This window comes from Carassius auratus, chromosome 31 (genome assembly GCF_003368295.1).
Source record: "Carassius auratus strain Wakin chromosome 31, ASM336829v1, whole genome shotgun sequence".
Lineage (NCBI taxonomy): Eukaryota > Metazoa > Chordata > Actinopteri > Cypriniformes > Cyprinidae > Carassius > Carassius auratus.
In genome coordinates, this window is record NC_039273.1 from 7,597,920 (window position 1) to 7,623,950 (window position 26,031).

The window sequence follows — 26,031 nt, forward strand, 5'->3', positions numbered from 1 at the left end:
GCTGGGCATCGATTCAGATGTCCCGATTCTATTCGATTTCAATTTCGATTCACAAGTTCTCGATTCAATTTGATTTGATTCTCGATTTTTTATATAATTTTTTTCATTACATTCAGTGAATGTAGTTTTTATACAAATGCTATTGAAATTTAAAAAAAAAAAAACAGTAAAAATCAGTTTACAAATGGTGAATTTATAAAAAGAAATGAAGAGCCACAGGCCTGTATTTTAAACATTTTTCACAATTTTGAATAGGGTACTTTTATTAAACAATAATAGGGCAATATAAAATGTTCTTAATTTTTCTGGTGATCAGATGAAGGCATAAAACTATTTAATTTATCCTAATCAAATGAAAATATCTTTTATTTTAATCAATATCGAATCGACGTCATTTACAAAACAATTAATCGGATTAATTAATTTTGCCCAGCCCTAGTATTAAACCTATTACTTTATGTAATGATAGTACTCCTCAACATTTGTTGTTTTCAGAGTACATTTGTTTCTACATGTACGGCGACTTTACTAACCCTCTCTCCTGGTGGTCCAGGGGGTCCTGGCTGACCTGCTTCACCTCTCTGCCCTGCCAGTCCTGGCGTGCCATCCAATCCACGTGGTCCAGGAGGGCCCGGAGGACCTGGTAAGCCAGGGTCACCCTACAACAGAATAAAGTATATAATTCAATATTCAAACTAGATTTTTACATTTTCTGTTGTTGATTATGCAGTTGGTAAGGCATTGCTATGTGGTCTTTCTGAGGTAGTATACTTCGGCCATCCGCGTTCCGCATGGTCCGTGCACTTTCCTTGTGACATGATTTTTGTCTGCGGACGTTGGCATACAACAGTGTAGGTGCAAGGTAAATGTTAAGACAGAATGAGTCAAGTTGGAGGTAGTGCGCATGTGTCCAGCTTATCCATCCAAGTTCATCTGTGGTTGAAAGCTGTGCGGACATGGCTGTGCACGAAATGGAACAGTAGGCGGAAAATGAAGTATACCTGGGCTTTTACGTGCCAAAGTTTACACTTAGGGTTCGAGGTTCTGTTAGCAACAGTTCAATAACAACTCTAAAATAAAATTAATTAATGACCTTCAAACCGATGGGTCCAGATTGTCCTGGAGGCCCAGGCATCCCCACACCTGCCTCTCCTTTGACTCCTTTGGGCCCAGATGGTCCTCTCATTCCCTGAACAATGAGTGTGAAAAACTCTTTAAATGAAGCATACATTATAGTGGAGATGAAATGGATGATGGTTGCTGGAAGTTCTGCCTGTGAAGAGACTGCAGGTACTCACATTCTCACCAGGATCTCCAGGATCACCCGCAGCACCCTGTGAGTAAATAACACTTTCAATTCTATCTCCACACATTGTACATTACCTTGTTAGTTAACACTCTTTTCATAATAATGCTTCTCACTCTTTCTCCTTTGATCCCCGCTGGCCCTTTGTCTCCTTTTGAGCCCTAAAACACAAAACAGGCACACACAAAAAAAAATCAATACAGAGTATGAAATGAGAATTCAGAATTACTTATAGACATGACATTAATGATAAAGGATGGCTGATGACAGAATATGATGGCAAACTGTGGGAACAAATGAGGCATAAATAAACAAATATCCATTATAACACATATAAACCTATATAACACATACAGTATATACACATATAAAATAAATTAATTGGAGTGTATTGGACAGGAGCTTCAATAAATAACCAAAATGAGTGAAACTCACCGGTAATCCAGGAAGGCCATTTTCTCCAACTGTACCTGGCAATGTCAGACCAGGAGGACCCTTAAACAATCAGCCAATAAATAAGTTAATTATTTGGTATATTCTAGTCAGAAATAACAAATCTATGGCCCATTATCTGCAATCTATGTCATGGTGCAAGTACAGATAAGCCATCCATTTCCCTCAGGAGAATTGGTACTGTACCAAATGAATGGATGCATTGACTACCTGTGTGCTTCCGGCCTATTTATTCCGTTGATGTTTTTTCAGGAAGTACTGCACATTTCTAAGAACACGCTGTACATTTCTTTCAGATATTATAAAGATTCCATCACAGGTGAAACTGTGGATGGCATCTCTTGACAGATTAGATACTCCTGGAAGTATTCAGCTGTACAGGGAAAGCAGCTGATGGATTTTGCCTGTGGCATTTAAAGTGCAATGGGCCACAATAGTTTACTTCCCTGTCCCTGTCCTGTCATAAGTTTGTTGATAAATGTGGTAAATATATATATGGAGCACATCAGTGCCAGTATCTAAATAAAATAAAACTTACACACAATAAGGCACAATTATACAGGATTTGTGTCAGAGAGCTGGAAGATTTCTGACAAAGAGGTAGAATAAAGTTTGCACATAAAGTTTACTCACTGTTTGATTTTGTTTAATGTTTAAAGTACAGCTACATACAACTTAATCTACTAACCAGACACACAAAAGCACATTAAATGATACCTGAGGATCAAAGAAAGTTTTTTTTTATCAATAATAGTCGTAAAATATTAGATTAAAGTAAAATAAATAGAGCTTCTCTACTTCTCTGTGGTTTACTTTACTACTTTGTGCTGCTTCTCAGCTGGCATTTAAGTATGACAACACTTGGAGAAGATCTACTGAAGAGCTCACGCACATGGCGCTCTAACATTATGTTTGCTTCAAATGAGATTATTTGTCATGCAGGTGAGACGTGTTGATCTTCACACAGTGTTCGCTATGATGTAACCATGGCAACAACTCACCATCTCACCCTTCATTCCAGGGGGTCCAGTGACAGACTGCAGAACACAGTGGAAATAAAAGGAGAGAGATAAATTGAGCACGTTGGGAATTAAAAGCAAAGTGTCAATAAAACTACACATTACGTGCAAGTCCACACATGAAGATGCACATATGGATGCACCTTTCCTGGTGGACCGCTGTCTCCTTGCTCTCCTTTAAGTCCTGGGGGGCCGATGGGTCCGGCAACACCCTAAAAGAAAGTGACAGAGAGATATAATAAGACAGAGAGAGAGAGCAGTTAAGTGGGGAGAAAAAGAAAGAAGCATAGAGAAAATGAAAAAAAGGTGCAGAAGATCATGAAATTATTGCGTATATGTCTTGGTAAATGTCAAGATCATCTGATCACTCACCAGTTTCCCAGGTAACCCTGGCAGGCCATCTTTCCCTGGAACACCGTCTCTCCCTGGGACCCCAGGCTTGCCCCCCTCTCCCTGTTTATGCCATCATGTTAAAGATAACCTTGTTACTCAAAGTGCCAGGCCTCACAGTCACAATGAGTGAACAAACAACAGTTTTCATTATCACTTATCACCAACACAAACATGCTAAAGAAACAAATCAGATCAATTTCTGTGTATGGTAATTGATTAATCTTACAGACACAGTAGCAGGATACTTACATTCTTACTCCTTAGCTTTCCTTTTCCTTTTTCCCTTATTGTTTGAATCATATACTAATGTTAATATTTGTTGCTAGAAACAGCTGTCAGGGTTAGTTTATTATACATTATATATAAGCATTATGTTTAGTTTATAAAAAAGATTTAACAAAAACAGAGTAAAAAAAATCTATATTCTGATAAAAACATAATTTTGAGAACATAAATCTGTTGATGTATTATGTGAACATTATTCTATACTGAATTTTTTTTTTTGAGTGCAACTGAATACATTACAAAATCACAAATTACAATTTTTGGAACTAGAACATTTGCAAGCTAATCTTCATTAGGCTGTCATTTTTGACTAGATTGCTAATTAAATAATAGAAAAATATTTTCACAATTAATCAATTGATGACTGAAATTTCAAAATAAAAATACAAACCCGATTCCAAAAAAGTTGGGACACTGAATAAAAACAGAATGCAATGAAGTGAAAGTTTCAAATTTCAATATCTTATTCAGAATACAACATAGATGACATTTCAAATGTTTAAACTGAGAAAATGTTTCATTTTAAGGGAAAAAATAAGCTGATTTTAAATTTCATGGCATCAACACAACTCAAAAAAGTTGGGACAAGGCCATGTTTTCTATGGGTGAAAGATCTGGACTCCAGGCTGGCTATTTCAGTACCCAGATCCTTATTTTACGCAACCATGATGTAAATGTAATTGATGCAGTATGTGGTCTGGCATTGCCATGTTGGAACAAAACTGAAAGAGACGACATCTGGGTGGGAGCATATGTTGTTCTTGGATATACCTTTCAGCATTGATGGTGCCTTTCCAGATGTGTAAGCTGCCCATGCCACACGCACTCATGCAACCCCGTACCATCAGAGATTCAGGCTTCTGAACTGAGCACTGATAACACCTTGGGTTGTCCTTGTCCACTTTAGTCTGGAGGACATGGCATCCCAGTTTTCCAAAAAGAACTTCAAATTTTTATTCGTCTGACCACAGAACAGTTTTCCACATTGCCACAGTCCATTTTAAATGAGCCTTGCCTCAGACAAAATGCATGCGCTTCTGGATCATGTTTAGATATGGCTTCTTTTTTGACCTATAGAGTTTTACGCGGCAACGGCGAATGTCACGGTGGATTGTGTTCACCGACAATGTTTTCTGAAAATATTCCTGAGCCCATGTTGTGATTTCCATTACAGTAGCTTTCCTGTATGTGATGCAGTGCCATTTAAGGGCCCGAAGATCACAGGCATCCAGTATGGTTTTCTGGCCTCGACCCTTACACACAGAAATTGTTCCAGATTCTCTGAATCTTTGGATGATATTATGCACTGTAGATGATGATAACAAATTTTTCTCTGAGATACTCCTTTCTGATATTGTTCCAGTATTTTTCACCGCAGCATTGGGGAAATTGGTGATCCTCTTCCCATCTTGACTTCTGAGAGACACTGCCAGTCTGAGCGGATCTTTTTATACCCAATCATGTTGCCAATTCACCTAATCAGTTGCAAATTGGTCCTCCAGCTGTTCCTTATATGTACATTTAACTTTTCCGGCCTCTTATTGCTACATGTCCCAACTTTTTTGAAATGTGTAGCTCTCATGAAATCCAAAATGACATATCACAAATGTCTCACTTTCAACATTTGATATGTTTTCTATATTCTATTGTGAATAAAATATAAGTTTGTGAGATTTGTAAATTATTCCATTCCCAACTTTTTGGAATCAGGTTTGTATACTTAAGTAGGTTTATGCATGCTCTAAATATGAGTATAATGTATAAACAGCATACACACATATGTATATATTATTTTCTTTAATTCTAAAAATGCAGAAAATGTGAGTTATGATTTTTGTATTCATATTTAGGCTGTATATAAAATAAAAAAGCTATACTATACATATATCTTATTAAACATATGTATGTATATTTGTTAGCGAGAGAACAGGAGAACAAAGACTGTTCTCAGTCACTTCATAAACTACAGTAGGTCTATTGCAAAGTATCTCAAAATATGATGCCGATCCAGCGATACATGTATCACGATATCAAAATTGGATAGTGCCTGAAACAGCTCCAAACGTCCAACCGAGACCAAGTGTGTCCATCCGAGAAAGTTAATTGTGGTCGAGTTTCAATCTTTCTTGCAGCTCAAAGAAAATTTTTTTGACTGCACTGTGCATGCATTGCCCCTCCTCCACCATTTGACCAATTATTTGAAGAGGGAAAATTGTAATAGAGGATTTTTCTTAATTTGAAATGTTCTGTAATATATGTTGGTCTGGTATATTTGTTTACTCACCACTTGTCCTGGAAGTCCTGGAGGTCCTTGTGGTCCCTGCAAACATTACAAAGTGCTGCATTCATCCCTACTCAGATAAATATAAATCACCCTTATCTATAAGAACAAGATGCATATGTAAAACTCGAATTGAACAGTACACTGATATTTAAGTGCTGAAATAGGCTTATGCAAAGGAGGAAAAACATGTTGTTTTCTAAAGTGCAAGGGCAAACTGAAGACTATAAGAGTTAAGGATAAATAAGGCACAGAGAAATAGAGCATGTGAAGAGGCTCTAAGCTGAAGCTGCAGAGATTGTCTAATAACCTCTGTGGAGAGACAGAGTTCAAACTCCTCTGAGCTGTTGAAATGACTCCAATATTGCATTTTTATCTTACTATTGCTCCTGGAGTGCCTGTAGGTCCAGGTAACCCTCTGTTGCCCTGAGGTCCAGGAGAACCCTTGAAGAATGAAGGGAAAAGATTGAAGAGTGAGTAAACTCTGGTGGGTTAGTTATGTAACTCCAAAAACACATTGCTGTGTATCAAATCGCCTAAAGGAATGTGTTCATTGCTACTCAGCTGGAAAACTTACTTGAACTCCAATGCCTGGTTCTCCTTGGTCACCCTAAACATGACACATAAACATGTGTACATTTAAACACACATTTTATGTTATTTGTATCTGCAATACCAAAGCTGAGGATATCAGGACACAGACAGGGACAAAATATCCAGTATGGTTCATGCTGTTATTATTGATTAAATATGACTGCTAATTAATACAATTATTTGATCCATGTCATAAAATGCAGCATTAACCTTCACACCAGGAGCCCCTGGGGGTCCATTTCCACCCATCGGTCCCTGAAAGATCAAACCAAAGGTTAGAAAAAAGATTTTAAATTTTAGTATGTACATTTAACTAAATATATACGTACAGTTGGTCCTCTTATTCCTGGTTCTCCTGGATTCCCCTGTGCAAAATACACACATTTGATATGAATAGCAGGCCGACACAAATATAAAACACACATGCACATATAAACAGCATACACAAGCTCTAAACAGACAGACATACTGTATACTGTACTTTTGACAAAGACTGTACAAACATTAGACACAAACACTGTTCCAAAGTTTGGGGTTGGTAAGATTTGTGAAATATTTTTGAAACAAGTTTCTTATGCTTACCAAGGCTGCATTCTGATCAAAAATACATTAATATTGTGAATACTATTACAATTTAAAATATTTTAAATAGTTTTCTATTTTACTATATTTAAAAAAAAAATATTCATGTGATTTGAAACCTACATTTTCCAGTATATATTGGCAATATATTAAATGTATTTATTGTCACTTTTGAACAACTTATTCTTCCAATTAAAAGTATTATTTCTTTCTTTCAAAAAAAAAAAAAAAAAAACTTACTGACCCAAAACTGTTGAACGGTAGTGTATAAAATTAAATATTAAAATTGCTCACAGAGACATAAAACATAAAATATACTTCCAAGCACACTCAAGTATCTAACAGACATACATAAATGCACCAATACACAATAACAAACTACAGAGACGAGGAATGCCCCTTTCCCAATATTAGCAAAGCAGCCTACAATCTCAGCCAAAGAAAACCTACCGGTCTGCCCAGCACTCCTGGGAACCCAGGCAAGCCCTAGAGAGAGGAAGGAAGGGATGGAGGGACAGGAGGTGTAGAGAGAGCAGGGGTGTGATGGTCCAAATTTGAAGTGGAGTAGAATTAGAAGTTGAAGGGAGTGGGATTACAAAAAGGAGTGGAGGAGGAAAAGAGGAGACAGGTTGGTTAGCGGATAGAAGAGGAGCTGAATTTGTTACTTCTGTGTCTTTATCTATGGAGCCTCAGGCAAAGGAAGTCAGCTAGTGCTCACAGCAAGGCCTAGTACTCGTATCAAATCCCCAGACTTTCCTACATTGGCAAGCCCAAGAAAGGCTGCTGTGTTGGAATGCTGTTACTCACAGGTAGGCCTGGTGGACCGGCCGGTCCCTTCAAACCCTGCTCCAGAGGAGAATAAATAATTGTGTGAGTGAGAGTCAAAACTCTCCTCTTCTCCACTAATGCTAAACTCTCTTTTCATTTCCATTTCATGAGTGACAGTGTGTTTTCATACTGTATGGCTACTAAAATACTATATAATTGATTAATCTATCACAGTAAGTGATGAAACGCAGTCTGGTCTAAAAAGTTTGGCAGAATTAACAAAACATTACCAAACTTTCAAATTAGAGCAAGAGATTTTGTTGGACTCACCGTTCTCTGGTAATCTTACCATAGTTTGTCATAATTACAGTAGACCAATGTGCATGACTGTTATAAAAAAGGAATTATATAATAGGAATGCATAAGGCATCATCGGAAGGTGATGATTGCCTGAGCTAAGGACATTAATATGCAGTTGGCATGGCATCTTGAGTGGTTGTTAGGGTGTTCTGGTTGGTAGGGTGGTAGGGTTAATGATATTCTGGTACACAGATAAGTGTCAGGTCCCTCAGTATTAGTTACATATTCAGTTTGTGTTTGTCTGTTATATCGTCCACCAGACACATCACTTGAAAAAGTAACAGCACAATTTTTCACAACTATCTACAATTGGTGTGGGATAAGTTACACACCAATGTTTAATATTTGGTGTATCTATCTAATAATATGAGCTTTAGCACACATCAAAGAAAAACATTGACATTAATTAGACATAGAGCAATTCAAATTCATTTTATTAATAAACTGGCAACATAGCCACTGGAATTTGTTTCTCACCGGCTTCCCATCTGGCCCTGGTTTTCCTGGCTCTCCTGGACTTCCCTAAGATAAAAGTACCACAGTTTTATTGTAAAATTAAATAAATAGAGACAAAGCTCTATTGTCAGTTAAGGCCATTGTTAGGGTTTACTCACTGGGAAGCCATCTTTTCCACTTTCTCCACTACCTCCTCTTTCTCCCTTTTCCCCACGAGGACCTGTGTAGCCCTGAGAGAGGGACAAATCACAGATCAGACTGTCATCTAAGGTCACAAACCTATGAGGTAGCATGCTGCCACATATATATTTTTTAGAAACTCCACCCTCACCCTCTCTCCTGTAGGTCCAGGAGGTCCTACTGGACCAGGCTCTCCTCTGATACCTTGGAGGCCTGGAAGACCCTTTGGACCAGGCAAACCACTCTGAGCGGAGACAGAATCCCCCTTAGAAAAAAAAATAAACACACACATGCTCAATATGTTATTACAAACAAAACTGACAACATTCAATTTTCACAATTTCACTAGTGTACTACAAATGTGAGCTTCATTTTGTTTTACCTTTGGTCCTGGAGGCCCCCCTAGGCCAGGCAATCCAGCTGGACCCTAAAAATGAAGATTTATTCCAAATGAAAACAAGAAAGTAGGGTTTGTACATACACAAAGCACCAAAAGCGATCACATTTTTCTGGGCGGAAATGTTAATTCATACATATATATTATTAAAGAAAATGCACTGGCAACTAAATACATATTTTACTTATTAATTAATTAATTTGCTTTTTTTTTTTTTTATTCAACTGCCAATAGCAAGTATGGCAAATTTCATTTTAGGCCTTAAATGAACATGCATGAATTATAGTAATGGTACTTACAGATGGCCCTCTGTCCCCTTTCTCCCCCTTCTCCCCCTGCAACAAAACAATAAATAACTTTATTTTAAATAACTTTATTTAAAGTGTTTTCTTTGATCAGCTCTGTATCTCATAAAAGACGTAAAAAAAAAAATAGTAACAAAATACCAATGCTCTTCTTCTCTTTACCTTGTCCCCAGGTCTGCCAGCTTCTCCAAGTTCACCAGCTCGTCCTGGTACTCCTGGTATTCCTGGCTTTCCGGGTTCACCTGCCTTTCCTGGTGGACCTTCTGGGCCTCTTTCTCCAATTGCTCTGCCTGGAGGACCCTGTGGCCCAGGAGGCCCTTTCTCACCCTGCTCTCCTTTGACACCTCGTTCACCCGGAAGACCTCGTGCACCCTGAAAGCCAGTATGCAAGGAAGAGAAAACTAGGTTTAAAAAATGAAAAAGAAGAGAGGATGAGACAGTGAGGAAATACATAGAGTTGCTGCATGTTTTCAAACCAGAAATACATTTCAGCACCATGGTCAGCGCCCAATAAGTTTTTGCATGATTTTCATTGCAAAAGGCATCGTGACACACTATTCATCCAACTATTCAACAACCAGACACCACTTTTTAACTCACATCAGTTCCTGGAGGTCCTCTAGGTCCGACATCTCCTTTTTCGCCCCTCTTTCCTTCTGTCAATTCACTCAACTTTGATACCAGATTGCTTCCGTCATCAACTAATAGTTTCAGTTCTCTGACCTCCAAAGAATAGGAGAGAGAGTGACATTTACATCTACCTACAAACTCTGTAAATATTAATGATAAATTTCTCAGTACCTCAATGCCAAATTCTGACAAAGCTCTCTTCACATCCTACGACAAAACAGGGGGAAAACAACATTAATCATCTTGCCAGCCACGCATGTGTGGCTTTGTGTGCGTAAGCGTTTTCCTCACCACTACAGTTCCTGGTTTGCCATCCTCTCCTGGATCTCCCTGTCAATCAAAAGAGTTGAATTATGCTGAAAACTGCCTTGTGTCAGCTCTGAGAGCAGTGACCACTAAAAGACACATTGGTAAAAATACACTCACCGCATCTCCTTTCAAGCCTGGCAGACCTCTCTCCCCCTACAAAGGTCACATTATGACAACATCATGCGTAATGATATCTAAAAAAACACAACATATTTACACACACACGCACAAACTTACTCTTGGTCCAGCATCACCTGGGACTCCAGGTACACCCTGATTGATAAAAAGTAATACATATAAATTATACAATACATAGCTGTTCTCATTTTGTATGCATTTCATTCAATCGGGGATTAAATATATGTATTTAGGCTATTATATAACTAAATAGATTTTCCCAACTTCAGAAGAAAATGTAGTGGTTGCTTTTTTTTTTTTTTTAAATACATGGTCTCTGACAACTGACTTCTACTGCTGTAGAGCCAGAGGTGGGATATGTTACTTACAGGGGCTCCTTGAGGTCCCTGGGGGCCTGGAATAGCTGTTGCTGGCTCACCTTTAACATACACCACCTGACAAAAAAAAAAAAAAAAAACACCCGGAAAGATTGAGATATACAGCTCTTTGCATTAATTAATCACCCTCCAGAATTATTATGTGATTAATAGAGTAGCAGAGTAGTTTGTTTAAAATCAAACATATGCACAAACACACAGGTCCGGGTGGTCCGACATTTCCAGGAACTCCAGGTGGTCCAGTGGGACCTTGAGGGCCAATAAGTCCTGCAATTCCCTGATCACCTTTCAACCCATCTCGACCCTGAGGAGCGATAAACAGAAAGAGAGAGGGAGATGAGAGAAATAACCATGATACAAATTAATTTCTTAATTAATGGGCATAAATTTGCACATCAAATAAACTCATCAGTGAAGAGTTTCTTAATTACTGACTGCACACAGCATCAAGCACAGAAAGAAGAGCATCCATGCATTTAAAATGTGGGTGACTGTGTTTGTGTATGTTTGCGAAAGGTTTCTATGATTGAAAACACCCATTTAACAACAAATCTGATTTGTGCTGATGGGAAAATTAGCTGTGTGAGACATAAAGATATAATGACATGGACCGAATCACAGAAAACAACAAAATCTGAGTACACTGAGTCAAATGTGGCCACAAATCACACTAAGAAAAAAACCAGGGAACAGGCAAGGAGTACAAAATGAAACAGACAGAACATACAAGAAAAGCATTTACCAGTCTTTATAAGCTACAGTACATGCTTACCTTTGATGCCATGTAGTGAATAAAATTCACAAAATGGTAAAAATAACATTTTCCGTAAGCCTTAAAATGTACATTTTGAAAGTGTTATGTAGTACGGAGTATGATAAGCTGTGATGGACTTGTCTTGTGCTGTGAAAGGCAGAAAGAGAGTGAGAACAGGATGATTTAGGAAGATAAAAACAAAGAGACTCACATCTCTTCCAGTGGGCCCTGGTTCTCCTTTATCTCCCTGCAAAGAAGGCATAACCAGATTCGATCAGAGGCTAATTATCAAAAATTACAATGTAATCATAAACAAGATTTCACCTATAGGTGTTTTATTACCTTTCGACCATCTTCTCCTGGCACGCCATCCTCACCCTGAAAAAGATAGAAAATGAGGCATTAAACACAGACATCTGAAACTAGGCACATTTTCATAATTTCTGTAATCAAGACTCACAACTCATTCTAGCAGTAATTTCTCTTCTATTTTTCATGCAGCCTCATATTACATATATATGATATAGCTCCTACAATTAACACAGCTGGTTCGGGGCTGTGATCAGTAAATAAGAAGAAACTGCAGGACGAGCAGGCTTTGTGTAAGCTCTGCTCCATGGCATAATCTATATGAGTCAAGTTAACCAAATATAAGTACACAGCTGACTGAAACTCCTCACATATTTTAACTACAAAGCATTTTTTGGTCAGAGTTACCTCCCACTGAAAGCTCATTAGGCTACTAAGGGGGTGATTTATTATCAGCAGGATTTAAAGGTGCTGTATGTAAGATTTTGACTCTACTAAAGCATACAAATACCACAATATATTTGCAGATACTTAAGAAACATGCTAAATTAACATACTTGTTTATCTTAAAAACAATGCTACAGTCAGTTATTCCCCTTTGAAAATGTGCTTTCTGGGCTGGAATGTCGGTCTCTTGTTTTGGTTTGTGAATCCTGCCCACTGCCAGTTTACCCAATTTTATTTCGGCAACCTGGGTTGCCAGTTGGACGAAAACACAACGCATTTAATTTAATTCATCAAGTTTCCAGTTTGTGTCGTCAATCTGGCAACCTGCATGTGTGTCAAGTCTGAAGAGGAGGGGCCGGATGAAAAAAACCCTGTCCAATATTTTGAAATTGGACTGTAATACTTAGTTCAGTCACTCGGTGTCAATCCTACATACAGCACCTTTAATCATCTCATTTATGGAGTACAAGGACTGTGGTGTGGTTGCTAAACTGAAACGAGAGTTTGCTTGCTGCATTCTAGATTGAACCTTGATCAAAAATAAAATAAATATAAAAAAGCCTCAGGATTTAAAGGACCAAGTGCTGGCTTGGAAATTAACACATACTACTGAGATTACACAGGCATGTGATCAGCTGGAGACAAAAAAGAAGGAAATTCTGACCATTAATAAAAAGTCACAGGGTCGAGTTGTTGAATATATCAACATGTCAGAATATTTTACATTTACAGTAGATACAAATGTTCCTGAAAGCATGTTGGGTTTTCATTAAGATTACAGCGTTACTTACAGGTTTTCCAGGCAGTCCTGGTTTCCCATCCTCCCCTCCTTTGCCCTGAAATAAAGCATAACATTGTTTTAATGTGATAATGTGCTTATGCTCCAGTATGGGAATTTGCATGGATAAATGATTTTCACAGATTAAGCTGTGATATTACTCACAGGTGTGCCATTAGCTCCTGGGGGACCAGCTGGTCCTGGAGGCCCCTGAGACCCTCTTAGTCCCGCCAAGCCCTAGGAAACAGCAAATGTTAAACAGATTAAAAACTGGATTGATTTGTTACAGAAAACAGAGGCAACATCATGATGCAACAAACAGATGATCTGACATACGGAGGGACAGGAGTACTCACATCTCTTCCAGGATCCCCTTGTTTTCCTGGGTCACCCTACAAAACCAAAAATATTAAGGATTCAGATTGATCGAAGATCCTATAATAGGCAGCTGATGTGAGGATTGAAGTTATCTGACCCGTAATCCAGGAGCTCCAGGTGGCCCAGGTTTCCCATCCTGACCGGGTCGTCCATCCAGTCCAGCCACTCCTCTTTCTCCCTGCACACGCATCCACACATATACAGAAACAATCAATATTGACTAGTCTGTGGAACACATATACTGTAAATACACACAAAACAATCAACATCACTGTCTATCAAAATCTATTAAAATTTTCTCAGCAATGGGTCATCACCAACTTGAATAAATGAATTTTAATGGGTTGACTGACAGATCCAGTCTTTGTCACTAATAACACCTTTCTGAAAGCATCACACACATGCATGCCAAAAGCAGCAGTCTTCAGCTTAATTCATGTAATAAAATCAGTGAAGCCAGTCTAAAAACCTAAATTAGACGAGGACTGGTACAAGTACTTTATATGCCACAAGGGTATGACACAAATTAATTAGCTATACATCTCTCTGACAGGAAGAAAGCAACAACATGGTTTACAATATTCCTCGAGACATCAGTGAGATCTTGTTTTCTCATTTCATCCCACTATGGAACATAACCTTGTTTCAGTTCTGTAGCACAAAAGTTAGACAAAGATTAAACAGTCTAGCAGACAGACAATACCAAATAATTGCAACGCTAGTGAGACCTGCTATATAAAAACCCCAAGAGCTAAAACCTGACATAATGAAGTTTGTCACAGCTTCTGCAGTATAGTGAGATCCATGACTAAGCAGTTATATTTATACTTTACACTGATTACTGCAGCCAGTTTTACCATTTCAGCCTATTTTCAGCTGTCTACCACTGTATGACACTCACTTTTCAAAATATTGTCATTGCTGCACTCTAAAATAGAATGATTTTTGCAGGGGTGCTTACACCTGTTTTTGAAGAAATATTTAAGGAAGCAACTTACTTTATAGATGCCTCATTCAAACAGTAATTGACGGTAAACATTGCATGGCTGAAGCAAGGTGTTCAGTTCCTTGTTCAGACATCACAATCCTTTTTAATCAAATGATTTCAATTTAATTAATTTCTCTTTCTACAAAATTCATTGCAGGTTACGTCTACTTGGCACTTGCTTTACATTAAAAAAATACAATACGCACTATGCACTATCGTTCAAATGTTTGGGGTATGATATTTTTTATTTAGCAAGGATGCATTAAAATGATCAAATGTGACAGTAAATATTGACACAAAAATAATGATGTTTCAAATAAAAGATGTTCTTCTGAACTTTCTTTTCTTTGCTGAAAAAAATGTATAACAAGTTTCGACAAAAATATGAGGCAGCACAATTGTTTCCAACATTGATAGTAATAAAAAATATTTTTGAGCACCAAATCAGCATATAATTTCATGATTTCTGATACTTGATGTGACATGAAAGACTGGAGTAATGGCTCCTGAAAATTTAGCTTTGCCATCACAAGAACAAATTACATTTTAAAATAAAATAAAATAGAAAACTGTTATTTTAAATTGTAAAAATATTTCAAAATATGACTGTTTTTCCACTATTTTGAGAAAATAAAAATAAAAATTGCCACACTCAAAATAAAATTTGATAAAACATGACATTTAAAAACCATGTATAATGTGTCTATCTGGAGCTGGAGGAACAACGGCCTGTTCATGTCTGTCAATTCTAACAGAAAACACTTAAAGGGATAGTTCACCCAAAAATGAAAATCAGCCCATGATTTACTCACCCTCAAGAAATTCTATGTGTATATGACTTTCTTCTTTCAGACGAATCCAATTGGAGTTATATTAACTTTACTGGACTTCTTTTGAACTGTTGAACAGAAATGCCCATCTACTGCCATTATAAAGCTTGGAAGAGCCAGGACAATTTTATATATCACTCCAATTGGATTCATCTGAAATACTAGTGATGGGAGAAACTGTTTCGAAATGCTCGGAACACCACATGCAGGGGATGCTAGCTGGTCAAAACTGTGTAAATGCAACAAAAACTCAGGCCAAAACATGCATAAAAACAGCTTTTACAAACCCAGTGAAAATGCATGAAATGAATCAAAATAATAAAATACCATTAAAAATGAAATGTCTGTAAAATATGCGTCTTTAAAATAATTATTAATTTGCAAGGGCTTATTTTGTTTGTTTTGTGGAGAGCTTGTCTAAACAGGCCAGTAAGAGACTATTAGCAACCTCATCCTTAATTACACAAATGTCTCATTAAATGTCTACAAATAGATCAAACTGATCCAACATCATATTACCATATACGCTGATGCAGTGGCTCACCGATGCATGGCAATCTCAGTAAACTCGCATCATCCCCCACCCCCCAAGGTGAACTATTAATGCAGTGTGTCATGTAGCTTTATGTGAACATAAACCATCTGCAAAGTTGTAAAGCTGACAGTGCACAATAAAGTTATTGTCTGTCAAAAAAAGTCAGGAATTTGAATCTTATTCTGTTACGGCTCTACGTCACGAATTAATACATTCGCATAATGTCCGCCCATGTTTTACATCGCCAACTTGCTTGCCCACAAACACTGTAAAGTTTCCATTGTTAACATAATTTTGAGAAGACGCTGTATCCTTCGCTGTGAGAGTAAATTTGTTTTATCACATCTCATATTTACCACAAACCTGTTTAACTTGTTCTTTTCTATATATTGACAAGTCTCCAGGGCTTTGTTTCTGACACGCACTGTACGTGGTAGACCAATCCAGATCCAATCTCTCTAGGGCTCTTGACCAATCACAAAGGACTGTGCCCTCTGACCAATCATAGCAGTAAGGGCTCACAGAAAGGAGGGATATACAGAGATTGATTCTTTGAACTGCTTCGCACGAGTCGTTTATAAATAATTTTGAAATGAGGCAAAATCACAATTTTTATTTATTTTCTGAGAAAACTGACGTTTTTTTGACCTCGCATGCATGTAAATCTGTTTTAGGAGACTCATAAAACAATATTAACAACCTTAAAAATGGCATTATATAGGGGCACTTTAAATGTTTCGAAAACAGTTATAATGTAATAAAGCCTTGTTTACTGAAATCACGTTGACTTTGGCATTTTTATATGCGCTCCTAACCACTTTCGAAACAATGATTCACAGAGATTTCTAAGCTTCATGAAGCAGTATTTTAAAAGCGGCCATTCCTTCCATATACACAGTATGCCTTGAGAGTGAGTAAATCATGGGCTAATTTTCATTTTTGGGTGAATTATCCCTTTAAACAACCCAAAGCTTCGACATATGTTGGAAAGACCCTTTTTGTTTATTACTATTGTTTAATCATGATTTCCTGAATCAAAATGTAATCAAATTGTAAGGTGCCTAAAAAATTCCATCCATATATAAAACTGTCTCTTTTACCTTGTCTCCTGGACTGCCCCTATCCCCTGGGTCACCCTAGAAGAAACAGAAAGCAGAATGAGTTGTACAATCTCCTATTAAAAGTAATGATTTCTGAAAATTTAAAATCAGTTATCTGAATTTTTAGAATGAATTCAGTTGCATCATATGGTTGCCAATGTCCTAAATAACTTTGTGTTTGAATGGGATAAAGTATTGTATATCACCATATTTAAGGTGATGATACATGGGGCAATGCTGCTTGGGCACTTTCCCATTGAGAACGGGCAACAAATTTGTATCTGGATACTTTAGATCAGTTGTGGGCCCTGTGTCTCACCTGGTTGCCCACTGCAACACTGCTCAAAAAGTTGCCCCGTGTATCATCACATTTAGAGTCAGTGTGTATGCGGCCATAGAGACTTACACACATACACAAAGATCAAAGAAATGTCTAAACAGATAAAAGGCACAAAAGCAGTAAGAGGTTCTTACTCTGGCTCCAGGTACCCCACGCGGCCCCTCAGGACCCTAAACAACAAATAGGTTACGATACAAATCACATTACTCTCAATTACACATACTGTCTGATCACCATACTGACTTACGCTTGGTCCCGGTGAGCCTGATGCGCCTGCTTCACCCTTTTGACCTTTACCCCCGTGTTCCCCTGGGTCACCTGCATCTCCCTAGTGTTAGAACAAGAGCATCACAGAGACAAAACCAGAATACACATGATAGACAGATTTTAAAGACTACAAATATTTTACTGTACCTTTTCTCCTCTGTCACCTTTCAGCTGTTTCTCTCCAGCTGTCTAACAGAACGAACAAATTTAAAAGGTTTAAAAAACAGCAGGTTATTTAAATAAACAGGGGTGTAGAAAAAAGTGCAGTGAGACGATAATGATTTTAAAACATACCACATCTCCAGGTGGCCCAGGGGGACCTTGTATTCCCTATAATTACCGTAATAAAGATGTTAGATGACACTTTCAATGTTTCAATGTTTGTGTAGAGATCCAAACATGTGCTGAGTGAGAAGCTTCTGATATTTCACCTGCTCTCCCTTTGAGCCTCTTGGTCCGGTGGGACCTGGGGTACCCTGCGAAGAACATCACATAACATTAGTTGACTACTTTAGTTGACATGAACTAAAAATGAACAATACCTCTACAGCATTTATTAATCTTAGTTTATGTTAATTGAAACATTTACTAATGGATTATTCAAATCAAAAGTTGTGCTTGTTAACATTAGTTGATGCACTGTGAACAAACATGAACTAACAATGAAAAAGATTAATAAATACTGTAATAAATGTACTGGTCATGGTTTGTTATACTGTACATTAACTAACATTAACTAGTGGAACTTTATTCTAAAGTGTAACCGAAATTATATTTGCTGGCAAAATGGGAATCTATTAAAATTCCCTTTTCACTATTAATCTAATATCTATTCTATGAATATTCCTATTTCTTGTGCTTTAATGGTGTACTTTACTTTGTGTTAACATAGTTTTCATTTATTCTTTCATAAATTTATTTTCAATAAGAAAATAAAAATAATTCAGTATAAATAATTCTGGCTTAAAAATAATTTTTTACAAATATTTAGTTAGGCATGACCATGCCTTAATTCTGCTGAAAAACATTTAGGATGATATATGTCTTACATTTCGTCCATCTTCCCCCGGATCACCCGTGTCTCCTTTTATCCCAGGTTGACCTGGTTGACCTGGCAGTCCCTGAAATATTAAAAGACCACTGTTAGGATGTAGCGGGAATACAAACTACAACGATTCGCAGAATCCGATAACAAATCTGTGAACTCACTCTTAAACCTCTCTCCCCTGATTTACCCGGCAACCCTGATTCACCCTGAGACAAGAGAAACGGAGAAATATTACATACAAAACAAACAAACTCACAAATACAGGAATGCTGAAAAAAAAAAAAACTCACTGCAGTGCCGTCCTCTCCTTTGTCTCCTTTTAGTCCCTAAAAAAACAAAATAACACAACAGTCTTCCTACCATCAGCCATATTATTTCTGTTAATTATTCAATAAAAAACAATTACAGTGTCAAGAATGACAATACAATTCCATATTTCAGAAGCCACCAAAGCAAATACAGTAGCTTAAAGGAAGTGTGGAGCAGAACTAAAGACAAGGAAGAAATATACCCATTACCTTGACTACTTGTTACTTCGGTGAGAAAGGAAGATGTTAGAATAAAAGAAAGAAGGAGTTAAATGTTAAAAAAGCATTGAATGAATCTCATTACCAAAGCAGATTATTTATAAGGCTAAAATATAAAGAGTAGTAACTTTCGAAAAACACCTGATATGCTAAGGGTGATGTATCATAGACACTTATCCCTAACAAAAAAGTTAAGACGATGAGCATTAGTTGCAGATGAAGTTGTAAGAAGCAGCTTTTAGTAGAGGCCTGTGTTCATGTATAAATGGGTGCAACTCTCACATCTTTCCCTCTGGGACCCATGGGCCCCTGTGGACCAGGATTCCCTGTCTCCCCTCTCTCTCCTGAGTCACCTTGACTGCCCTAGAGTCGCATAAAGAAAAGAGAGAGTGTAATGTATGACAACTTCTTCAGACCAATGCGTCATTTCCATGAACATATGCTCTGAAGCCACTTGAACGAGAGACACTTTTTTTGTGTGTTTACTTTACCTTCAAACCAGGTTTTCCAGACAATCCAGTGAGACCCTGTTTAAATAAACAAGCAGTATGTTAAATATAAAGACTACTGCAACAGCAGGTGATTCTGTGTATCAGTTATGCAGAACCAAAGCCTAAAATTGAAGCTTTACCTTAATATTATTACTGTATTAGAAACACTAGCATTTCCATGGAAATGCAAATCTAGATTATCATGAAGACAAACTTACCCGATCACCTTGGTCCCCTTTAGGTCCAGGTTGGCCAGGCTCTCCTGCTCCAGGGGCACCCTGTGGGATAGATTAGAAAGGTCCAATCATACAGTTTCACAATTTCAGATGTACCTTGAAATGAATTATTATTATTATTAATAATAATAATAAAAATAAAAACCTTTATTTAACAAGTATGTGTGATCACCGTAAGTAAACTCAATGTCAAAATAAGTGTAATTTCCATTTTAAAATGTCCTCACTATCTCATCCGAGACATTTCCCAGATGGACACCATCATTCATTCACAAAACTCATTCACTCACCCTTTCCCCTTTTGGTCCTGCATCACCTTTAGCACCATCAGGACCTGCAAGGCCCCTTTCACCCTAAAGGAAGAAAAAGAAGAGTTAAAATAGGTTTGAATGGAACCTCAGCAGAAAAAAAAACAGATTTGAGTGGGTCTGTACAATTTGAATGTCAATACTGAAAAGGACTTAACATAAGAATAAAACAGAAATACTGTTATCTGAAATAGTCTCTGCATTGTTCTCAAAAGTCATACCCGCTCTCCTTTCTTCCCAAATGAACCTTGACAGTCCTAAAAAAGCCATAGTGAACAATGTCAGTAAGACCATTACAAATGAATGAAATGTTCATATGAATTTGAAAACATAAAAATTCTGATCTTACACAGCTTCCTGGTTCCCCTTTTTCACCCTCAGCACCCTTACACCAAATAGAGATACATAAATAAAGATATACATAATATACATATACAGTTCAAGCACAAAATAAAATGAAGTAGATATCTGAGAAAAATGCTGTTTGTTAAACTGAAATCTTAACTTACCTTCTCTCCAGAAAAGCCACTGCTCCCTGGCAATCCCTAAAGGCACATATAAATAATTTACAACATGCATGCACACTCGTGCATTTTCACATGGCTTGTGACTTATCATGGCTCGTGCAGCCACTCACCCTCAGTCCTTGAGGTCCAGGGAGGCCTGCTGAACCTTTATCTCCCTAGCATACAAAAAACCCAGACATAAACAAGCAAAGCATTAGTCACACCTCTCTAATAAGAATATACTGTACATCAATGTTTTAAGTAGCTTCAGGACACACCTTGTATCCTGCCTGACCGGGAAGGCCTCTGTCTCCCTAAAAAAAACACAGAATCATCCAAAGGATGATATGAAAACCTAGTCAAACTCATTTAAATAGCTAAACTGTTGTACAATCATTGTTAAAAATGACATAACCTAGCAATATTTTAAATTGCTACAAAATAAGCCTTGATAAACACTAAAGAAATCAAGGGATATAGCAGAAATCTAGATACAGAAATGCTTTAGATCATGCATAAGCAAATAGTCACCTTGGCTCCATCTGAACCAGGTGGTCCAGTCTGTCCTCGATCACCCTGAAAAAAAACAACAATAAACAACAAAACTTCATTAACTGATTCCCAGATTAAGCATTCAGAAAGTTTGTTCAATGTCCCTCAATGACACAAGCCACAATAAAGTCATACACTGACTTCTTTTCTTTACCTTACTTCCAATTTCCCCAGGAGGTCCTCGTGGACCCTGAAACAAAAATGCATGAATAAAAGAAGAATGAGGAGGAATGTTGAAGTGAGCATGAAATATATTAGTGAAAGCATTTTATACCCGATCACCAGGGTCTCCTGTGTTTCCTTGTGGGCCAGGTTTACCCTCAATACTCTCACCCTGCAGCACAATCACACAAACAGGCCATGCTAAGAAAATGCATTCATGGACAAGCAATGCACACATTTTACAAAACACAAACAAAAAATAGCTTACAAACAATGTAAAATAAAATAATGGTGGCAAAAAAACATACAGATTCTCCTTTGGCTCCTTTTTGTCCAGTCAGCCCTCGTGGGCCCTGAGGACCAGGTGGTCCAGGACTTCCCTGAAAATACACACAAATACCATTCAGAGCATGAGATAAAAACTCAAAAACATACATTGAAGTGCACACATGACCATTTTACAGCAGCACTCACACAGAAACATATACTGCATACACAAGTTAACATCCGTTTATACTGCTACTGTACTTTGTCATGAATAATGGAGACACTCACAGGTTCACCAGCATCTCCTTTAGTAGCTACCCCACTGCCCAGTCCAGGAGGACCCTGTTAACCAGAATAAGACAGAAGAACACATTTATGTTCAAGAAATGTGACCGAATGTCTTCACAGATTGTATTAGCATGTCACCAGAGAGTTCTCATGGTACATTAGATTACTTTGCCTTTGCTGAATCTTTAAACAACATAGTATTTTTTAATGAAATGTTACAGTACTTCCTTCTCAACATCAAGAAATAATGGATTATTGCTTTCAAATTCCCTTGAAGTGCATAAAAGAATTCATTTCATTTATGTCAGTGGTGTGTGGTGGACCTCTGAAATTAGGCCATTTTTTTTTTTTACCAGTGTAAATTTATGTTCCATCTGATGTTTACATGGATTCTGGGTTCAAGGTATATGAAAGACCCTGTAATTTACACTAAGGACTATCAACATGCAATCAATACAATAATATTTCTGCATGTTTAAAAACATATGATGAAAAATAGAAAAAAACATGTTTCATGTGATAACATCGAAATGTATTTAGTTTATTAAAATCCAAAAATCTATTTTAATATTAATATTACTGAATAAGCCTAAACATGCTTGGTCATCGTTACTCTAAAATATAGCAGTTTACACACCAACTGATGTCTTATTTCATAATAATTGTTCTGTTTTATTGTTATACTGTCAGTTGTTTCCCTAACTTTAACTCACCCTCTCACCGGGGCTGCCTTTTTCGCCCTGCAGAAAAATGAAATGAAACACAAGCAGACAGGTACATTATTGGCTGAAGACATATCTGAAACTTCAAACAGTGAAAACAATTAATTTATTAATATGGCCTGTACTGTACACAGGCGGTGAGATACTGAGGTACTGACAGGTATTTATTTGGTTCATTTAACTACGGTGCAAATGTTTTAGATAATTTTTATTTTGACCTCTTACCTCATACAATGCCTCAAGTGAGCTCATAAATGCATATATACATAAATGTTGAGGTATTCAACATGGCCATTAAGACCTTCAATATGCAGCCCTTTTAGTCCACACTGCCACAAGTTCACAGTGAACTACCCTTCAGTCAAAAAGGGCCAGGGACAGGGGAGTACATAATGCAAATTTACAGACACCTTTAGTGATAAAGGCAATGGATTCCGACCTTAATAGAAAGTCCAGCAGTGCCTGGCAACCCTGGACGACCATCCTGTCCAGGCAGACCTCGTGAACCTGGTTCTCCCTTCGCCCCATCCACACCTGAACGACCAGGAGTGCCCTTAAAGTACAGAAAAACATCAAATGGGCAATGTAATAACCCTGTTGTTTACTTGAGGACATGAAGTATTTGTATGAGTATGAACTTCTTTCTTGTCACTGTGCAGGTGAAAGTGTGTTTCTTACAGGGATCCCTGGGATTCCTGGCTCTCCTTTGCGGCCCGGTAAACCTCCTCCAACAGCAGATCCAGGTACCCCCTGTGGTAAATATTAAAAACCTATCATTTCTTAAACCAAACAATTGAAGCTCTTGATGTTGTAAAAGTGACTAAACAAATAAAATGCTAAATCAAGACGTAGAGTAGAGCAGTTAGAGATTAATTTTATTATCACTCTTACCCTTTCACCTTTCTCTCCCTTTAATCCCTGAGGGCCTAGATTGCCTGGTTCTCCCTGTAAAACAAAAAAAGACAAAATATTTAATAATAGTTTGTGTATGTTTGTGTCTAAGCTTGTACAGGATGTTAATGAGTACTCACAGGGTCTCCTCTAACACCTGGTAATCCCTGACTGCCCTAAAGCAACAGAATTTCATCAGACAATGAACCCATGTTATAAATCAATTCATGAGATCTTTTTAGCTTTAATATTTTAAATAGCACTGCACTAAAGAGGATTAAATTAAAAAATAAACTAAGAGATTAAGAGTTTTTAGCGTGCATCCAGGCCTGATTATTATGCTATGTATATGGATGTGCATATATCCACAAATACCTGTTTTAACAGAACCATTTAATAAAATGACTCATGATTTCATTCTTACTGGTAATCCAACTGCACCAGGACGACCTGGAACACCTGAACTGCCATCCAATCCTGGGAAACCCTGAAAAAGTCAAAGGGAAACAAATGGAGAAGGAGAGAGCATGTCAACATTTCTGATCTGTGTGCAAATGTGTGTATACATATCTTAAGTGCCACTTACTCTCTCGCCTTTCTCTCCTCTCACTTCCAGACCACTGCCTGGTTGACCTGGTGGCCCTTCTGGCCCTCTGGGGCCCTCACGACCGGGTAAACCATCACGACCCTATTTGAAAAACACACATGCAGTCAGACAGACATTCAGATATGTTTATAAGCGATAACTAATGAATCCCATAGTGTAGATGAACAAACAGAGCTAAATGTGAATGCAAATCAACTCACAGGCTCGCCTTTTCTTCCATCCAGTCCATCTCTGCCCCTCTCACCCTATAAACACACAAAAAGACACAATGTATAAACATTTCACCAGAAAATTACATTAACTATCAACGCCAACAAGTCAACTTTTAGTTATTATATCCAACAACAATTATTACCTTCTGACCCGATTCCCCTTTAGCACCCTGAAACAAAGAAGCAGGTCAATCTTTTGTGAAGTGCAAGTAGATGTACATATGTAAATTAAATTAATGCATTTAGCAGACGCTTTCATCCAAAGCAACTTATAATGACTTTAGCTAAACAATTTTAGGTAATATGTTCGCTGGAAATCGAACCCACAACCTTTTGTGCTGCTAATGCAACATCTCCCACTGAGCCACAGGAACACTATGCAACATATGTACACAAAAATCTGTAACTATATCTTGCAGTTTCTGTATATGTTTGTCTTTTCAGTACACACTTACCTTAGGACACTCTACGGTACAAGGCACTGGCTAAAAGGAGACAACAAATAATCTTAATCAGTCTTTACTGTCTTCTTTTTAATCAATAAAGACTATCAATGAGGTTTAAAACCACCATACTATATAATTTCTGCTGTATCATGACTAAGGCAAGCTTGACAGGCCAAGCAAACATCATAATAAAAAAAATGATGATACAACATTTCTGACAGCTAGACAGATGGAACTGATCTGACCGTGACACTAGTCCCTCGTGCAAGGCCACAGAGGAGGTCTGCCAGGTCGGGGTGGAGACCATAGAGCTGATTTGCGTCTTGAGCATAGAGCAGATTCTGAGTGCTGCCATCCGTCACTGCTGAACGCAGCTCTCTAGTGTCTGCACGTCCAATTCCTATCGCCAACACTGTCACACCTGAGGGACAGAGTTATTAAAGCGCTAAGTCACTCTTATGGACATGGGACAGAGCAGCCTGGATTGTTCTGTTTTGTGTGTGTGAATTAATGCGCTGGGGCTGATTTTGTGTGGCTTACCATCGGCTTTAACAGCAGCAGCGGGCTGGCTAAGATCATCAGTTGACTTTTCGTCAGCGATAATGACAAGCACCCCGGGAACACCATACCTACGACCTGCTTGTGCGCTCAGCAAAAACTGGCGTGCATGTGTCATTGCCTGGCCTACACATAAAGGCAGAAAATATCAGCACACTCACATTCACATAATAATGCCACTTGAATAACAGATATAAACATGCTTGAAATGACAACTTAAATATATGTAAATTGTTAAAATTGTAAAAGGTTTCATATGTAATTTATTACACTGGAAGTGTTTTTGGATGGTTTTAATACTATTGCACTACAGTAAGTAGGTCTGTATGGGTACCATACATTTTCTTAATTTTATTTATGCAATATATACCGTATGCAATACATTATTCCTCATTTTTATCTTCCATATGATTTTGGGTTAAAACACGACCTGGACATGTTTGTGTCAGCTTCACATACATATACTAATGGTACACAAACATTAAAAAAAGAAACCTTCACAAACAGACCTATATTATTTCCTGGTCTGTCATTGAATGGGGTGGCCAAAATGTCCCGCAGAAGGGTCTCACTGTTGCTATGACGATTGAGGAGAAAGCGCTCTTTTGGATCTTCACTGTACATCACCACCCCCATCTGGAGTAAATAGGT

At 37.7% G+C, this 26,031-nt stretch overlaps 1 protein-coding gene across 3 annotated transcripts in view; it reads right to left on the reverse strand.

Annotated features, from left to right (window-relative positions):
• Window positions 1-26,031, reverse strand: part of LOC113050381 (collagen alpha-1(VII) chain-like) — a 68,322-nt gene that overhangs the window by 12,905 nt on the left and 29,386 nt on the right. For 2 of the 3 annotated variants that reach the window (XR_003276759.1, XM_026213297.1), the window contains exons 27-95: window positions 25,890-26,016; window positions 25,363-25,506; window positions 25,068-25,243; window positions 24,832-24,861; window positions 24,520-24,546; window positions 24,365-24,409; window positions 24,144-24,245; window positions 23,982-24,044; window positions 23,698-23,733; window positions 23,558-23,611; window positions 23,345-23,416; window positions 23,106-23,219; window positions 22,658-22,684; window positions 21,945-21,998; window positions 21,698-21,769; window positions 21,502-21,561; window positions 21,382-21,417; window positions 21,207-21,251; window positions 20,954-20,989; window positions 20,807-20,851; window positions 20,679-20,714; window positions 20,519-20,554; window positions 20,391-20,426; window positions 20,152-20,214; window positions 19,844-19,903; window positions 19,626-19,661; window positions 19,417-19,497; window positions 18,898-18,933; window positions 18,769-18,813; window positions 18,609-18,680; window positions 17,991-18,035; window positions 17,854-17,889; window positions 17,707-17,748; window positions 17,540-17,620; window positions 17,427-17,462; window positions 16,953-16,988; window positions 13,597-13,677; window positions 13,478-13,513; window positions 13,287-13,358; window positions 13,135-13,179; window positions 11,930-11,965; window positions 11,799-11,834; window positions 11,033-11,137; window positions 10,825-10,890; window positions 10,556-10,591; window positions 10,436-10,471; window positions 10,301-10,339; window positions 10,181-10,216; window positions 9,980-10,102; window positions 9,542-9,751; window positions 9,374-9,409; window positions 9,060-9,104; window positions 8,829-8,942; window positions 8,656-8,727; window positions 8,519-8,563; window positions 7,364-7,399; window positions 6,661-6,696; window positions 6,542-6,586; window positions 6,315-6,347; window positions 6,119-6,181; window positions 5,741-5,776; window positions 3,151-3,231; window positions 2,922-2,990; window positions 2,761-2,796; window positions 1,742-1,801; window positions 1,423-1,467; window positions 1,299-1,334; window positions 1,094-1,189; window positions 534-659 (exon numbers count right to left, since the gene is read on the reverse strand). Coding sequence is in view for 2 of the 3 variants with exons in the window: in XM_026213297.1 (XP_026069082.1) it covers window positions 534-659; window positions 1,094-1,189; window positions 1,299-1,334; window positions 1,423-1,467; window positions 1,742-1,801; window positions 2,761-2,796; window positions 2,922-2,990; window positions 3,151-3,231; window positions 5,741-5,776; window positions 6,119-6,181; window positions 6,315-6,347; window positions 6,542-6,586; window positions 6,661-6,696; window positions 7,364-7,399; window positions 8,519-8,563; window positions 8,656-8,727; window positions 8,829-8,942; window positions 9,060-9,104; window positions 9,374-9,409; window positions 9,542-9,751; window positions 9,980-10,102; window positions 10,181-10,216; window positions 10,301-10,339; window positions 10,436-10,471; window positions 10,556-10,591; window positions 10,825-10,890; window positions 11,033-11,137; window positions 11,799-11,834; window positions 11,930-11,965; window positions 13,135-13,179; window positions 13,287-13,358; window positions 13,478-13,513; window positions 13,597-13,677; window positions 16,953-16,988; window positions 17,427-17,462; window positions 17,540-17,620; window positions 17,707-17,748; window positions 17,854-17,889; window positions 17,991-18,035; window positions 18,609-18,680; window positions 18,769-18,813; window positions 18,898-18,933; window positions 19,417-19,497; window positions 19,626-19,661; window positions 19,844-19,903; window positions 20,152-20,214; window positions 20,391-20,426; window positions 20,519-20,554; window positions 20,679-20,714; window positions 20,807-20,851; window positions 20,954-20,989; window positions 21,207-21,251; window positions 21,382-21,417; window positions 21,502-21,561; window positions 21,698-21,769; window positions 21,945-21,998; window positions 22,658-22,684; window positions 23,106-23,219; window positions 23,345-23,416; window positions 23,558-23,611; window positions 23,698-23,733; window positions 23,982-24,044; window positions 24,144-24,245; window positions 24,365-24,409; window positions 24,520-24,546; window positions 24,832-24,861; window positions 25,068-25,243; window positions 25,363-25,506; window positions 25,890-26,016 (4,209 nt within the window). In the remaining variant the exon portion in view is untranslated. Of the gene's footprint in view, window positions 1-533; window positions 660-1,093; window positions 1,190-1,298; window positions 1,335-1,422; window positions 1,468-1,741; window positions 1,802-2,760; window positions 2,797-2,921; window positions 2,991-3,150; window positions 3,232-5,740; window positions 5,777-6,118; window positions 6,182-6,314; window positions 6,348-6,541; window positions 6,587-6,660; window positions 6,697-7,363; window positions 7,400-7,720; window positions 7,757-8,518; window positions 8,564-8,655; window positions 8,728-8,828; window positions 8,943-9,059; window positions 9,105-9,373; window positions 9,410-9,541; window positions 9,752-9,979; window positions 10,103-10,180; window positions 10,217-10,300; window positions 10,340-10,435; window positions 10,472-10,555; window positions 10,592-10,824; window positions 10,891-11,032; window positions 11,138-11,798; window positions 11,835-11,929; window positions 11,966-13,134; window positions 13,180-13,286; window positions 13,359-13,477; window positions 13,514-13,596; window positions 13,678-16,952; window positions 16,989-17,426; window positions 17,463-17,539; window positions 17,621-17,706; window positions 17,749-17,853; window positions 17,890-17,990; window positions 18,036-18,608; window positions 18,681-18,768; window positions 18,814-18,897; window positions 18,934-19,416; window positions 19,498-19,625; window positions 19,662-19,843; window positions 19,904-20,151; window positions 20,215-20,390; window positions 20,427-20,518; window positions 20,555-20,678; window positions 20,715-20,806; window positions 20,852-20,953; window positions 20,990-21,206; window positions 21,252-21,381; window positions 21,418-21,501; window positions 21,562-21,697; window positions 21,770-21,944; window positions 21,999-22,657; window positions 22,685-23,105; window positions 23,220-23,344; window positions 23,417-23,557; window positions 23,612-23,697; window positions 23,734-23,981; window positions 24,045-24,143; window positions 24,246-24,364; window positions 24,410-24,519; window positions 24,547-24,831; window positions 24,862-25,067; window positions 25,244-25,362; window positions 25,507-25,889; window positions 26,017-26,031 lie in introns of all 3 variants that reach the window. The other variant, XM_026213298.1, reaches the window with a different exon arrangement.